General features: G+C 46.0%; 1 protein-coding gene across 2 annotated transcripts in view; it reads right to left on the bottom strand.

The window, feature by feature from the left end:
* Positions 1–17,301, bottom strand: part of Tmtc3 (Transmembrane O-mannosyltransferase targeting cadherins 3) — a 789,094-nt gene that overhangs the window by 680,690 nt on the left and 91,103 nt on the right. Inside the window, exon 2 of one of the 2 annotated variants that reach the window (XM_050185292.3) lies at positions 1,404–1,625. The exons of the other annotated variant lie outside the window; for it this stretch is intronic. Within the exon in view, the coding sequence (XP_050041249.2) occupies positions 1,404–1,625 (222 nt within the window). The remainder of the gene's footprint in view (positions 1–1,403; positions 1,626–17,301) is intronic. 2 annotated transcript variants of the gene reach the window in all.

Raw genomic sequence — 17,301 nt, 5'->3', positions numbered from 1 at the left:
AAGATTTCAAACAACTCAACAGGTGAAAAGCCCCTGTAAACAGCAAAGCTTGGGTAGGGAAATATGCCAAGGCTTTTCTGGAGATCACCGTTCATCCACTTAGAAGCAGGAATGGCCGCATCAACTACGGCAGAAGAAACCTCTCATGTTCCGTCACGTTGCCCGCCTGGGGTCGTCATCGTCCGAGTCGGATCCACCAATACGGCGTCCGTCAGAGAAAACAGTTTCAGCGCCGGCTCATAGCTGCCACGAGATTATATTGTCAATGAGCCCGCCTGAGTCTTCATGGGCTGAGTCTTCATCCGAATAGGTGCTAGCCTCTCATGGGTCGATACAAATCACTGTCACGTCGTCATCGTCTTCTTCGAGTATCTTCGCTATTTATTTCAACATCAACCTATTCAGACATTAAAATAAGAAATAACCACTGCGGGAAGGCGCCAGCAGCCGTGCAAGAGATGAGAATGCAGTTGTTAAAAAAATAAAAAGTTGGGTAGCCTAAAGGCCTAGCGTGACCATATGGCAACGCGCAAGATAACACGCTCGTTGACGGATAAATCAAATATAAATCTTTCAGAAATGCTCATCGAAGGTCACATATTCGAAGAGCAATATGGAGGTAAGGATATCGGACTATTGCTTAAACAAGTAGTGAAAAAAAAAACACATTACCCCTTGGAGTGATGCATGGCGACGCTACTCGCACAGCAACACTTATTCCCGCCTTTGCGAGGGGCTCCCACAACACGACTGACACCTGCTGCCACTTGATATCCATAAAGGGAACTCTCATCTGCCTAACGGCTTGTCAAAGGCGATTTTGGTGCCGTTTGGTTAATCTTAATTAAATGAAATCCACTGTGCAGACTAACGTGACCATATGGTCACGCTGGTCTTTAATGGGTTAATATATACGGCTGTTTCTCTAAAGTCCATATTTGCACTATAATTGACCGACTGGGGACACACAGCTGATCGACCAACTGATAAGCAGCTTTACATAAAAGCCCTAGGCAAACCTTGAGCATCATACCTTCCTTTCTATGAGTGGCTTATTCAGGCACGCCCTTGCACCCCTCAGGGAACAACAGAAAATATGACGAACCGACTGACCGACTGATAAGCCGCTTTACATAAAAGCTCTAGGTAAACCTTGAATATCCTGCCTTTTTTTCTGTGTGTGTGAGCGGCTTATTCAGGTTCCCTCTCACACCCCTCAGAGAAACAGAGAAAAGGAAAGCAATATTAGTGAAGCTTTTTATGCATACGTGACCGTCAGCACTACAAAGCCAAACAAGACCTGGCATGTTAGTTGGGCAGTGTGAGTTAAAGGCAATGATCTCAGTCCCCCGAAATGAGCATGCACGAAAGGAAGTGTGAGAGAAAGAAGTAGAGCACAATACCCAAGCTGAGAGAGAAGAAGAGTCCAGCATTGCCGGAGACAGGCAGCAGGAGCAACAGTCGTGCCACCGATCCCCGCCGAAGCAGCCAGTCACCAGGGGGTCGCATGCGGCTACACGAGAGCAGGAGTCGTCCTCAGAGCTGCTCTCCCAAGGCTCAGGAGTCGAACCCAGTCGACGAGCCAGGTCCGGACCATCCATGGCACCACTCAGAAGTGCACTCACCTGCAACGATACGCAGCGAGAGAGAATATCACACCCTGTGCAGTGGCTTTAATAATTGCGCCAGTGGACTGCACATCAACAAGTCACTGAAGATTTAAAACAGTAAGCTGCAGGGCTAGTTGGTTTTACATGATTTTTGCAAAGGGGAGCGTAGAAGTGTTGCGAAAAAAGGAGGCGTAGACAGGAAAGACGCTCACTTGCAACTAAGTCAAGGCCAGGACAATCACTCTTCTGAATGGCTTGAAACTGGACGCCTTGTGCAAGCTGGTAAAGCCTTGCAAAAGCGACAGCCCCAGGGTATTCATTGCTGCAAAAACCCACAAACCGCTATGTCCCTTCCGATCCATAGTAACAGAAAGAGACATTTGGTAGCACAACATCAGTGTATTTTCTTCTGCGTCACCTCAAAGCTCTTGCACCAGAGCACCCATTTCTGCTCAAGCATTTGGACAGTCTTGTGCAGGCCTTGAGGATGGGAGTACAGGCGGAAGAACTTTGCAATGTCTGTGTGCATAGAAGAGTTATTTTATTCTGTAAGGCATGATGAATTCTTTGTAAATGTCCGGGAAGCAATTGATTCATACAGTGTTGTTGCCTTTCAGAACGACTGCCTTATCCCGGCATTTTCTTGAGCTTTTCGACTACTACCTCACCTCTACCATTGTTAACTTTGACAGCAAGATTCACATACAGAAAAAGGGTATATGTATTGGATCGTGTGTGGCACCCATTCGGTCTGAAATTTTCTTAGCCAAATTTGACTGTTTGCTTCAGCAAGAATTGAACCAGGACATTGTTTGTAAGGTTCATAGATATGTGGACGATTTTCTTGTCTTTTTATCTGTTCCGCATAATGACATTAGGACTGCAGTAGCTGAGAAAGTGTTGCTTTGTTTCAAACAATGCTCACTCTCGTTATCTTCCACAATAAAACATCCTGACAACGGCACACTCCGGTTTTTAGATTTAGCGCTCTATTTTAACTGTGATGAACAGCTTTGTTGGGAATATTTTTTGCGTTCTAAGAAGGCCACTGTACCTTTTGTCTTCTCTCCCGCCAAACTGGTAAAATGGGGTATAGCTTCATTATGCCTCGAGTCATCCCTCACCAAGTCTTGTGCAGACAGAGTCGGTCATGGTTTTAACCTACAAGTGTTTCGTCTGAAAGCCTCGGGATTCCCTTCGAGTGTGCTAGTCACAGTGGGTTCAGCTCTTTTAAAAAAGCTCCAGGCTCCACCAAATGCTATGCCACGCCAGAGGCCAAATAAGTTTGTGGTGATGCCATATGCCACATGATTTCACAAAACCTAAGAAGGATTGGGCAAAACATGGTGTCTTCACACATCCCCTCAAGCTTGTTCGGTTGTGCGTGCTTGCAAACGGCCATAAGAAGAACAAGACCTGGGAAAAGAAACACACAAAACCCCTCGCCTCCTGTGCCGCCGAAGTGCTAAATGAGATACCGCTCGACTGTGGGAAAGTTTACATTGGGCAGATGCAGCGCTGTCTAAATGACAGGCTAAGAAGGCATTCCTCATTTTTAAAGGCCCTGAGCAACTCCGCGCATCTTCCTGCGCACTGCAGGGATTGTGGCTATAAACCACTTTTTGATAAAACTGAAATTATAAGCAAATCTAAAGGCAGACTCGAAAGGGAAATCCTCGAGGCTGGTCAGATTCACGCTCATGCTAACCTTTGTATTAGTGCACTGTCGGTGCATCTGATGGATAAGGAATTTACGTTTCTGCGCCCCCCTCCTTTGTCCTCCTTCCGCCGAAGGTTTTCTTGGAAGAATTTCTGTCAGGCCACTTGCATATGCCATTGTTGCTATCACCTATATATGGCCTATATTATCAACCTCAGCCTCACTGCCGGTGTATTTCCAGAACAGTTAAAGGTGGCAAAAGTCACTGCAGTACATAAAGGTGGTGATATCAATACTTTAGCAAATTATCGACCAATATCTGTGCTTCCAACACTATCAAAAATATTTGAAGGAGTAATTTACAATAGACTTGCATCCTTTTTTGATAAACATAAAATAATAACAAAGAATCAATATGGGTTTCAAAAAAGTAAGTCAACGGAACAAGCTCTATTATATGTAAAGGATAAGATAATCGACCATATGGAAAAGAAAAAAATACGCTCTTGGGCTCTTTCTTGATCTTCAAAGAGCATTTGACTCCATACAATTCCAACTATTAATTCAGAAATTGTCGAGATATGGAGTGCGTGGAATCGCACTTCAATTCTTCAAAAGTTACCTTGAAGATCGCTATCAATTCGTGCAAATTAATAGCACAATGTCTAAAAAGATAAAGTTAAACCAAGGAGTCCCCCAAGGGTCCATATTGGGGTCACTATTGTTCCTTGCTTATATAAACGATATTGTAGAAATTCCTGATTCCCCTGAACTTATTATGTATGCTGATGATACAAACGTTTTCTTTTCATCAGACAATTTAACATCACTTGAAGTCAGTGTAAATAAGTATTTAAGGCATCTTTCAGAATGGTTAAGGCAAAATAAGCTACGCTTAAATGCCAAAAAAACAACCTATATGACATTCCGACATATAAACTAGCCTATAAGTAAAATTCGTGTCACATTTGAAGGACATTGTATTACACACGTTAGGGAACAAAAATTTCTTGGTGTGTGGTTTCAGGAGGAATTCAACTGGAATACACATGTAAATCACCTTATTACCGCATTAGCGCGAATAGTTGGTTGTTTTCACAAAACAGTACACTTAATCCCATTAAGGTTAAAACTAAATATGTACTATGCACTCTTTCATTCCAAGGTAACTTATGGGATATTAGTCTGGGGAACAACATCACAAAGAAATTACCATAGACTTATTACTATACAGAAGAATATATTGCGCTGTTTCGAAAAGTACAGGGGAAAATTACAAGACCTGCCAACTGCTCCACTGTTCATAAAACATTCCATGCTCAGGGTTGATCAGTTGTATTATTTTAAATTGCTCCAAGTAATTCAACAAAATAAATTATATGAACAAAGCCGCATCAAAAAACCATACTACTGTTTACGAGAACAAAGGATACGAGCACCTAAAGTAAGAACTAATTATGGAAAACAAAGTGCTGCGTACCAGATACATCATGTTTTGAATATCCTTGCAGATAGATTGAACTTTAAAGCTAGTAGTGCTGCATTTAAAAAACAAGCAAAGAACTTATTAATTACCACATGCATACAGTATCAACATTAACCTGTGGGTTTTCATGCGTCAACCAATGCTTAAATCATTCAAGAATTAGTATTCTGAGTGTTTCCATGTATAATGTAATTTCATTGTATCCTCATGCATTCTAAGTTTCACATTTTTTGGAATTTATTTTGTGTAGCTATATAATATGGCCTGCCCGACCTCTTCCGTATGATTATTTAAAGATGTTATGTAAATTTTTCTCTTGTTTATGTGATTTGTTATGTGTACTCTTGCAAGTTGCTAGTTGTCCATTTTCCTGAAACTGATGTATAGCATCCTTTTTTTTTTTTTTTTTTGACTCTGTTGAACTCGAAGCGTGTGAGCTGCCATGAACTGCGGAGGGACAGGGACCTTTGTCAGGCTTCATTGCCTTTAGCCCCTGCCCCTGCAGTGAGCTTTGTATATTGCTTACTGTAAATAAAACACTACTACTACTACTACTACTACTACTACTACTACTACTACTACTACTACTACTACTACCTATACTAGCTGTCATTATTGCCGTAGTGATGCATGCCCCGTTGTTAACGATTATTATATACAAAAAATTGTACACTATTTTTTTCAGAATTGTTGATGGCAGCGCATGCGCAATAATATTCCTGGTGGTTTGTCTCTGAACTTAGTTGCCAGTAAGCATCTTTGCTGTCCACGACTCCTATTTGCGCAACGCTTCTGCACTCCCCTTTGCAAGAATCACCAGGGATGCTGAGAGACCGATGCCTTGGGAATAACGTTCACACACAAAGTCATTCCAGAGACCACCACTTTCAGCAGTGTGCCCGGAAGCCCCAAACTACACACATTTATACCTCCGGTTTCCATTGTAATTTGGTTGCCAAGTCTTTTAAAGCGAAGCTTCCTTTGCCTCTTCCTTCGACTTTTCCACTGCTGCTGCTGCTGATGTGCCTGCTGCTGTCAAGCACACCGTATCAGAAGGGGGTGGTTTAGTGTATGTAAACAAATCAACTCTAGAAACTCGTTTTCAGCCCACCGCGTAGAATGTGCACAATGACTTGTGGAGGTCCCTGGCAAGCAAGTAGGCAAGCAGACCGTACTACAATACGACGATGGTTGCGGGGAAACTGGATAAGCTTAAGTTCAAGGTATGGAACAGTACGTTGCTGCTATTTCTGAAAAATAAACACCATTCAAATCTGTCAAGCGGACAAACTGTGCAGGGCGTGCATAAGCAGAGCCGCATTAATTAAACTGCACTGCAGGGTCCAGGCGACACTACGGAAGCGGTCGACCGTCAAATAAACACTTCTGTACCCGCCACAGTAGCTTTGTGGCTATGGCATTGCTAGACACCATGGATTTGATCCAAACCACGGCAGCCGCATTTTGATGGGGGTGAAATAGAGAATAAACATGCACTAAGATTTTGGGATATGTTAAAGAACATCACGGTGTCAAAATTAATCTGGAGTCTGCCACTACGATAATCTGGGTGTGGTTTTGGCATGTACAGCCCATAATCCAATTCAAGTTTAATTCTTCTGCCACAATGCGATGTGCTATGTGAGGCAATGACTATGCTCAATCCTCTCAGGGGTTATGAGATATGGCACACAACAACGCCTCAAGCAAACACCTCTCTCTGCGTGTTCTGTGTACTACGCAGACAAACAGCGCTGGTGCCCGCAAGCTAACGTTTAACATGAACTCTCCACTCTCATGTTAGACTAAACGTTGAAGAAATTAAGCTTAACCATAAGCATAACCGCTAATTATCATCAATCAAAGCATCCAACATGGAAAGCATCACTTACATCGATTCCCACAGAGCGTGGGATCTCCATATTTTTTATTCCTTTTCACCTGCTGTAAACGAGAAGCCTCTGAAGGCTACCGAAGAGTAGCTGGTCAGTAGTATTATTACACGTCTTTACGCTGTCACTCCAGAATGAACTACCTGCCGACGAGAGAACAGCAAATAGTGGTAACCATCACCAAGACAGCAAAGTGTAATAACCGTCAGGGCTTGGCTATATATCACTAACATACTTTCTGCGAACTTCTCGAACATGCATAACTTCCTGAGCAGAGTGTAACTCTGGGCAGTTGGCATAGCATGATGGTATAGCCTGTACTTTGAAAGCGTTTTTCTAATCATTTGCGGGAGCACAACAACTGCTACTTAAAAAAAAAAGAGATGTCTTAAAATTTCTTCGTTCCTCCACGGAATCGAACATGCATCCCGAGGGTTCTGCGAACACAGATGCCCTGGGGCTTTAATAGCACTGCGCCTCGAATGGCCGTAGGCAGTGAGGGAACATTTCTCAGCACCAGCCATGTCTGTTACTCTGCTAAACCCTAGCGCGCGAGATCAAATCCCTCCTGCCGCGGCCGATTTCGATGGGGACGAAATGCAAGAACGCTCCTGTGCTGTGCATCAACAAGGGTGCATGTCCAAGAAACCGAGGTGGTCAAAATTAATCCGGAGTCTCCCCACTATGGCATGCCTCATAACCAGATGATTGGTTTCGCATGTAAAACTCCAGATTACTTTTTTAAATGTTTTTAAGCATTAGCACACACCGGTGCAATACTAGATGGCGCTGTGCCAGAGGGTGGGAAGAAGACTGAAGCAAGGACGTCCTCTGTCTCCATTGTTGTTCACGCTTTATGTTAAGGGCATAGAAAGACGAGTAGAAAACAGTCAATTAGAACTTGATTTACCATGCGTGTAGTGATTTACCATACGCGTAGTGACCAAATGGTGCAACAGAATGTCCCCGCACTGGTGTATGCGGACAACATGCAAGAGATTTACAGACACTGGCCAATATGTATGGAAATGCAACGACAAATCTATAGCCATAAATTTAGCACAGAGAAATTGGGAAATATGATCTCTAATGACGAGACAACTAACTACGTGGTGTCGATTCACGGGCAAGTCATACTCGTAGTTAAATACTTCGGCATATGCGTAAATGAAGGAAAGACTTATTCAAGCACCCACAAAGATTATCTAAAGAAAGGGGAGCGGAATGCAGCAATAATGAAACATTGGGGTCACAATAAATATGAGGTGGTGCGCGGAATCTGGATAGGAGTCGTGGTGCCTACACTGACGTTCACAAATGCCATTCCGTGCCTAACATCGGATATATTGGTGGGGTGGGAAGTTAATGAGAGATCGGTGGGCCGGTTGGCTTTGAGAGCCCAGAGCAAACTGCAAATGAGGCAGTGGAAGGGGACATGGGTTAGGCCTCGTTTGAAATCAGGGATGTGGAGAGCAAAATTTGGTTTGAGGAAAGACTCAGGGACATGGATCAAAATAAAGGGGCAACTAAAAGAGTTTATTTGAAAGAAGGCAGAGAGGTCGGCCTGAGCTAACGTGCTCTCGCCTGCTACTCTGCACAGGGGGAGGGGGGAACTGGGACATAAAGATGTGATGAGGGATGATGATAACATAGAAAGAGGAATTCGCAACGGTGAAAGCAAGTTCAACATTCTGATGATAAACATTCAGAAATCTCATCCGTGAAGCCACTATCAGGTTCCGTATCAAGTCTGTAGTCACCAATTCAAGTGAACTTAAAGGCGATAGGACAAAGCTGCTGTGTGGGCCTCCCCTGCGTGATCAGCACAAGCACCAAACAAAAGCCTTACAGCATGTAAAGAGCTGCAATAAGCGGCTCAAGTATGGCAAGCACCTGCAGGTCACTTTTAGCGGCTGGATTCTCGAGACCACCAAGAATCTTGCGCATTGACTCTACCAGGTGCTTCAGCCTTTTCTGTACGCTCTCCTTCTCACCGTGTCCATCTCCTTGCTTGCCGGTAGTGTCACCGGTTCCATTGACCCTATAATTCTTGGCTTCATGGCGCAGAGGACCAGTAGGGCCCACTGGCATGGCCGCGGGCCTAGAGGGCAGCAAAGGCCATTCCGTGTCTGTATCAGCCGGTGAAGGTGAATTTTTGCTGCGTACTGCCATCGATCTTGAATTAGCAGTAGGTGCCGTGACTGTCCTCGATGCACGCACAGGCAGAGGTGGTCGTGACACCTGTGCCCCACTATGTACTTCTGAAATGGCTTTGTGACGCTTCTTTCGCGAGCGTTGGTCACTCTGGCGAACAGATTGAGCAGCCTCTTCATATCAAAATTGGTCTGTTGCCACTTTTCGAAGAATACAGACTTCTTGTTTCATCTTCGGGCATTCCTTCGAAGTCGCTTCGTGAAAGCCAGTAAAGTTGGGAGATTTAAATGATGACGCATCACAGTCGGTGGTATTATGCTATCCGCCGCAACACGAACAAGTGGCTTTACTTCTACAAACAGCACTCATGTGTCATTTTTTGAGACATTTCCGGCACTCAACAGGCCTCGGAACAAATGGTCGTACACTGTGTATCACGTAGCCCACTTTGACATACGCTAGTAATGTCAAAGAAGCAAATATTAACTTGATACGTCGGGATATCTCCAAGCGGTGAATCATGACCTCAAAGGACTCTTGAGGACCGTATACCTGATTTGAAGCTCCATGTCGGAAATCACAGCAGTCATTGTCTCCTTCCCATAAGTAATAAAGGAGTTGACGGGGATTGCGCTTAACTGTGGAATGGTCTCAAACTCAGTATTGCGGATTTTTTCACATGTATTGTCAGGATGTTCTTACAAGCGTTGATTCTGATCTCATTTATTTGCCCAGGGGCCACACTTTTCAAAATATTCGGTTAGAAACTGCCTGCTGAGGGAGTTCATGCTGCGTGACGTCGAGAGCGGCAAGTAAGAAACCATGAGAGATTCCTGCTCACTCTTATTCAATGAAGTCATTTCAGTCCACATACGGTGCATCTTCTTCATATGGCGGCCCATGGGTACGGTGTACTCACAGTCAGAGTCCATGACTTCTGATGTTGAGCTCCCCCAGGAATCGAGCTGGTCCGAGCCTCCAAAGGCATGTCGTCCAAAAATGTGCGATGAAGCAAATGACTGATCTTGTTCAGGTGGTCGTGGGAGCGGCTTCTTGCTCATCCTTGATGAAATGAATCTCATGAAAATGGCAAAAAAAACAAAGAATTGCATATCAGCGAGAGTCCCAGAGCACCAGTGAGCCCTGGGCACTTTTCTCTTCCACTCTCAAAGGGGCGGCTAAAATGCCCATGTACCTGTGCCTAAGAAGTGTGAACACAAAATGGAGAAATAGGCCAAGAAAGTTGGCAACCAAATAAAGGGTAATGGAAAGTGCAGATAGACAACCAGGAGTAATCAGAAAGCAAGTGGTGAAATGGATGAAAATGTTAGAAACAAAAAGGACCGTGGAGATTTACAAGAATGGCACAAAATTGACTCAAAGGGAACATCTGTACGATAACATGCCTGTACGATGTTGGACGTTGTACGAACGTCTGTACGATGTTAGATAGCTAGGGCTATTGCTGTGGTCTCTGCAAATGTTATGCAAGATGTGGTTAAGGACACGGTGACAGGAGGCTGGTGCTTTTTGTGTACAGTTACTGCTGTATAACTGCATATGTAGCAGCATGTACATATATTACATGTGGTTTGGGTGCCAAATGATGACGTAGCCACTTGACCCTGGCCAAACGATGACCTTGGTGGGTATCGTGATGCTTATGCTTGGGAAGCGGACTGGTGCATATATGCTTGCAACACTCTTTAGTCATATCCTCCATAGCATCTCCTGTATTTAGAGGGCATGGGACTTTTATGCTGGCTAAGACAGTTCTGCCTGCAGCGGTAGTGCTGAGGCGGTCTCTCTGCAGTTTGGAGCTCTGAAAAAGTGTTATGTAGGCCTAAGGCCAAAAGCCTCTCAGTCAGAGTTTGTATAGGCAGCCCTAAGGCAGTTTTATACGCGCTACGAATGATAGCTTCTACTTGGTATTCTTCAGACTTGCTCAGGTGGTGGTAAGGAAGTCCATACGATATTTGACTAAGGACGAAAGCTTGAACTAGCCATACGGTGTCTCCCTCTTTCATTTATTTATGGTGACATGTTATGCAGCCTATCATCCTAGAGATTTGTTTAGTTGTGGTGCGTAAAGTTTTGATTGTGTGTGTACCCTTGCCATTGTTTTGTACCCAAAAAACCAAAATTTGGACTTGGGTGACCTCAGCAATGGGGTGGCCGTCCAAGCTGACATTTAGTTGTCCATTCGTTTTATAGCGAGGATTGTGAACTCGGATAATGTTTGATTTTTCCGGGGCGCAGCTAAGTCCGCTGCTCCTAGCAAAACTAGAGACTATGTCGGCCACCACCTGAAGAGTTTGCTCTTTCTGCGCTAGAGCTGTATGTAGCCCAAAGGGTTATATCATCCGCATATAAGGTGTAGCCTAATTGCGGGACTTCCTCTAAGGCATGAGCGATTCTGCACATCATCATCATGATCATCATAATCATCATCATCAACCTGGTTACACCCACTGCAGGGCAAAGGTTTCTCCTATACTTCTCCAACAACCCTGGTCATGTGCTAATTGTGGCCATGTTGTCCCTGCAAACTTCTTAATCTCATCCGCCCACTTAACGTTCTGCCGCCCCCTGCTACACTTCCCTTCCCTTGGAATCAATCCACTCCGTAACCCTTAATGACCATCGGTTATCTTCCCTCCTCATTACATGTCCTGCCCATGCCCATTTCTTTCTGTGCATAGCTATGTTAAACAGGAGTGGTGATATTAGTATAATAGCCCACTAGCTTTACTGGGCGGGGGCCCACTTCTTGCAAGCAGATTATGTCAGGTGGGCATAGGGAATTTTGTACGAAGTTGTACAATTTGTTGCTTGTGGAATGTACGACAATTCCACTGCCAAATCTCAAGTTCTGAAGAATTCGGCCTAATTGCAGACCTGCCAACCTGGCGAGATCAAAAATCGGGAGACTTTATTCACACCAACGGAGGGCGGAGGGGGGGGGGGGGTTTGCATCATTGTTTCAACTTCCGGTGGCCTTAGCAACTCGGTGAAACATGTTCTCCATTAGTGTTTTTTTCATTTTTCCAACCATAGACCACTGCACGTCCCACCTTTCTTTATTAAGAATGTCCTCTAGAAGACTGTACGCCTGTAGTATGGTAAACTCAGCTTCGAGAGCACCTAAAGCGTCTTCAGCAGATTCATTGGCATCTCGGGGCAGCAGCTGAGGGAAACTCTGAATAAAGAAACGAAGACTCGAGAGCGATGCCTGTGAAATTTCAGGTTGGCCACCTCCGCATTCTTCTTAGTTGCATTTCAGAGTTGCATCTACATCCATAGCGCTTCGCCACGTCTCATTTCAAATATTTTCCGTAGAGGAGGCCCAACGTAGTCGCTGACACTAAGGGGTAGGTTGTGTTTGACGAGGAATCCTGTAAACAGGCACTCCACACGTATGACACTGTTGTCGCACTTGTTCCGGAGAAAGTTCACTATGTTGTCTTGCTGCTCAGCGGCACGAACATAGCTTTGATGCTTCGCCATGGAAACGTGTAGTTTCAAGTCGCTGTTGACATCGTGAGACACGCTGACGTTGCATCCAAACGTTCTACAAAATGCAAAATGTTCTCCTTTTTTTGATGTCAAAAAGCACGAAAATTCAGAAGTTCGCAATAACTTCTGCAAATAGCTTTTCTTCGACTTTGGTAGTGCCATGGCATCAAGCACACGAGAATTCTAACTTAACACGGTGCACCGCACACACGACCTAGCCAACACTAATCATACACAAAAGCAGCAGCAACAAGATGCACCATGGATAGACACTGTACCATGAAGGAAGGCATGCATGAAATGCAAGAACTACATTGGCTCTGGCTTTGGTCGGCTTACTAGGCGCTGTAGTCGGCTGCTTAGTCGATGATACCGATGGTGCTAGTGCTGCTGTTGTTGGCGATGCTGACAATTACGATGCGGCTGTAGATTCCACCGGTACCGGTTTCGCAAAAACCATTATTGCGCGAACAGAGACCACTTTTCGGGAGATATAAGATAGTGATCGTACAATCGGAAAGTTCAATAAAAAATCGGGAGTCTCCCGGGCGAATTGGGAGGGTTGGCAGGTATGTAATTGCTATCATCCACACTTTCTGTGTCAGTGACATCTGTAGCATTCGCAGTGCGGCGGTAGGCCGGAGCTCTAATGGCACTAGTAGCATGGACTAGTTGCATGGGCTTCCCCACAGGCGGCGCATTTCAGGGTGCAGTCGTGCCCTTCCCTATGTTAGGGGTGGAGCACACATCAGAGCGGTGGCCAGTGCGGTAGCATACTCGGCATACCTGCATCGTTGCCTTGTACGGGTAACGGGGCATCTCTTCTCCATAGTAGTGTACAGTGCTCACGGATTGAAATAGGACACGGAGCGTTCAGTACAACCCTACATGTGCAACGTACGCGAGAGCACAATGTCATGTCGCTAGAAATTTGGTCACCAAAGGTGACGAGGGCTCCGATGTAAGTGTACGAGCCAGAATTACGTCGATGTGACACGAACTGCAGCCGGTTGAAGCGAAAGTATGCGCATTACTTAGCCCTAAATTGACGCGTTTCATTCCGTGAGCACTGTACATACCTGGGCATGTACTCACTGCTGAAGGTAAGTACCGTGGTCTTGGTGTCACTCAGTATCCGAGCCTGAAGTGTCTCTACCCCTTGAGTACATATACACAAGTGGGCCATCAACTCTTCGGTGCGTGTCTTGGAGTCGATTCCGTGAATTATGCCATGCGAGACTCCGTCTGGAGCTACCACGTACACATTCATCTGGTGCAGTGTTCCGTTAGCGTGGAGGTGGGTCAAGCACTTCACCCAGTCAGCGACTTGCTGGTGAGGTGTCGAAACAAGTATGACGTTGGAGCCTGGTCTAAGCCTGACCAGGAATTGCATGTCCATGATCTGGCCTTGACAGGCTATCACCACAACTTTGGAAGTTTGGTGGTTAGTCAAGTCTTTGATAATAAGCCCCTTGAAAGGTTGAAGCACATTCTTAAAATCATTCTTGGGAAGTGGTGGCAACCGGCGATGCTTAGAGCGTGGTCATGGTGCTAGCGAAGTATTCGGCTTCTGTTGTTTGGTGGGTGGCTGAATAGTAATCCCGGCTGCAGTCACTGTTTCACCGTTCGTCAGGTTCTTCTTCTGTTGTCGAGTCAGATTCATTTGCCAGTTGGAGTACATACAGGTCGTCCAATGCTGACGTGGCACAATCGGACGTTGGCGCATTTTGGCTGGTCGAACCAAATTCCATGGACTGGGTCTCTTGCAATTCCATAAAAGTGGGCACAGTACACAGTCCGATACTCGTAGAGGGCAGGTTGAGGCTCCGGTGAAGCCCAGTAGTCGGCTGGGAGGCCGCCATAAGGCTGCTTGGCGTATTCGTGCACGTGTATAGCAAACGCCCTCGCTACATGCAACACCGCAAGAGTGAAAGGGGAGCCCAGCACCAGCGCGCAGCTCAAACACGATGCGCTTCTTCAGCAGTACGATGTGCGATCGCAATAGATTGCTTACGGTAACTGGCAGCGCGAACGATGAAAACTTCAGCGCTCGTCCTGTGCAGTTCTTTCTTTCGTCTTCGTCGTTTGTGCTGCCTGTTACCGTTACTAGCGCTATTTTCCCTTCCTTTGGGTGTCGCTACATTGCCTTAGTGCTAATCGCATTCACGTCAACAGTCATCGCGAGGTGGGTTCTGCCAGAATTGAAATGTAAAAATAATTAGGAAAAGGGAAATTAAATTGGACGAAAACACAACTTGCCGCAGAACTCTCCTGCGAAAAGTTGTTCATTCGTGGCTAACGCAGAGATCACAGGGGAGTGCGTGCTGCATGCTCGGCTGCTTTAAATATTTTACTGCTCCAAGACCGATGCCACTTGGTTGTCATCTATACCAAATGCGCAACAAAAAATGGGAAGATGCTTAAGCTTTGTGTTTAAGAGTGGAACACGATAGCATTAAAATATCCCCGACTGCTTCTCGTGCTTCCCGGCAACTGTGTAAGTTTACTGAGAAACGCTGGCGGTGAACGCCATGCACGAAGGCGAGCATTTTGGTAAAAACGTGACCTCTTGCATCTTCTATTATTGTTTCCCACTTTTAATATTTCAGTCCGAGAAGATTTCACTTAAAGGGCATGCGCTGTCGGTGCTTTGTTTATTGACATTTGCTTGTGACCTGTCATTCTCAAAATTCCGAGAAGTAACATTGTAAAGAATGCAAGACAAGTAATGAACAACTTCAGTGATAAAAGTTTAGTGCCGTATAGAATACCTTGGCCAATTTTCGCTCGCTGAACGCCTGACCCCTATGCCGACACCGGATTTTTCTGCAACACGAGACCTTAACGCTGTCGCGCTAGAAAAGTCAAGTTATTCAGATAAACCTGCTTACCGTATTTGCACGGTCGATCACTTTTTGAAATTTGAAAATCTGAAGTGGGGGTGTCGACTTACAATCGAAATCAAAACATGGTACAGACAAAAAAGCGAGACCAATGGGAGCTACAACGTAGTTACAATTTTATGTTTGCTCTATTGCCCTACCCATAGCTTTTTGCTATCTCGCGTGTTTATTTGCTTTTCAGAAGGGTTTTTCAACATTTTTGAGAGTCTTATAGTGCACACAACACTCATGAGGGGGTGTCGATAGTTGATGGAAGCGCGCCGCTGTTCCACTCGCGGCGGCACCCTCAGAACGGCAGCGCTTGCGGGAGTATCAGTAGTTCATGGAAGAGCAGACACCGCTCGCGGGTTTCTCCAATGATTTCTCTTTCCCTGTTGCGCTTAGCTTTCTCTATAGTTTGACCAAAAGGAGGCATTGGTTTGACGCGTTCCACTTGACTGCTAGCTACGTGCTACTTCTATGCTTCCTCAGTCGTCATGAGTGCCCCAGGCCCACTAATCATTCGGCACTCATTCAGAGCAGCGTTCAAGAGGGCTGCCATCCTTTACGCCAAAGAAACAAATCACTGCACAGCGGGCCGCAAGTTCGATGTTTCTGAACGGGTGGTGCGAGAGTGGTGACTGCAGCGAAGTGAAATTTTCACCCGTGACGGCAAGTGAGGAATTTCCCACGTGCCGAAGTCTGGATGCTTTCCGGAGCTGTAGGCTAAGCTTGCGGCGTATGTCACTGAAATGCGTGATCAGTCCCTGCCACTGAAGTGCGACATGGTCATGAAACAAGGCTGGATCTTCGCCTTTTAAGGACCTGCTCCGCCGTGAGTACATTGAGTGGCTGACGGCAGAAGACCGCGAAATTACACCAACCGGACCTGTTGGAAGAGCCTCCCTGACAGCTGCGTGTGGTTCGGTCCATTCGGCGTCGGCTGCTGTTCCACAAGATGTCGTGGTACGGTCTGTGGTGTTGACCGAAGGTGGAAGTCAGACTCCAGCCGTCCCGAAGTAAAAAGCCGTTTATTTCACATATACAACCAATATATCTAATGAAGAACAGAAGCGCCCCCTGGGAATAACGAAACTGAATATAACATACTCCCTCCCTTATCTTTAGTGGTTAGTTGTTAATAAGTATTAGTAAGGAAAACCCCAAAGCATGCACACTATACTTATTTACACGTATTTACAACCTATGTACACAATGTCAGACCGCCAACTAATTGGTCTGATAGTCTTGGAGCCAGGCCGGTGCTCTCGGGTCGGCCGCGTTGGACGTCGCACTGGCGACGGGCTCGTTAACTGCTGCTGCGGTATGCCAGGAGACTGTGCCTGCGCTCTGGGAGAAGGAGGCTGTAGCACGGCAGGCTGCAGCACATTGGGAGACAGCGGCTGCGGCGTGGCAGGCTGCAGCGCCTCAGGACACAGCGGCTGCGGCATGGCAGGTGGGCCAGGTTCCCAGGTGCCCCTCTCCGGAACCCTGGAAAGCTTGGAGGCATTCCACGTAAGGCCGTCTCCAAGTCGGAAAGAGGCTGGTCCCCTCCTCTTGATCAGCTCAGTTGGTGAAGAAAAGGCGCAGTCTCCCTTGAAACGAACGGATGGTTTTTTGATACGGACAGTCGCCTACGGCTATCTTCGTCTTCTTGGCGGCTCTCCTTTTGTCCGTGTAGTGCTTGCTGCTTTGCTGCTGACGCCGAACCCTTTGACGAAGTCGCACCAACTCCTTGGCTGGATCTTCCGCAAATGCTGGTGCCGAAAACCCACGACATCCAGCCTGGTTCGGGGCATTCTACCATGCAGCAGAACTGCTGGGGCGACCCCGGTGGTGGCGTGCGGAGTACAGCAGTAAATGGCAAGGTATTCTGCAACAGCTTGCCGGAGGGGTCGTCTTTCGAGGAGTGAAACTTGAATGAAATTCTTCAATGTGCGATTAAAACGTTCTATTTGCCCATTGGCTTGGGGGTAGTATACCGAAGAATGTGAAAGACTGATGCCTCTGTTTTGCAGGAAAGTTATGAACTTACGCGAAGTGAACTGAGGTCCATTGTCACAAACAATCTCTTCTGGGTAGCCTTCACGGGCAAAAACAC

Source organism: Dermacentor andersoni, chromosome 4 (assembly GCF_023375885.2).
Source record: "Dermacentor andersoni chromosome 4, qqDerAnde1_hic_scaffold, whole genome shotgun sequence".
Lineage (NCBI taxonomy): Eukaryota > Metazoa > Arthropoda > Arachnida > Ixodida > Ixodidae > Dermacentor > Dermacentor andersoni.
Note: the sequence above shows the minus strand (reverse complement) of the source record. Positions and strands in the feature narration are given on the sequence as shown.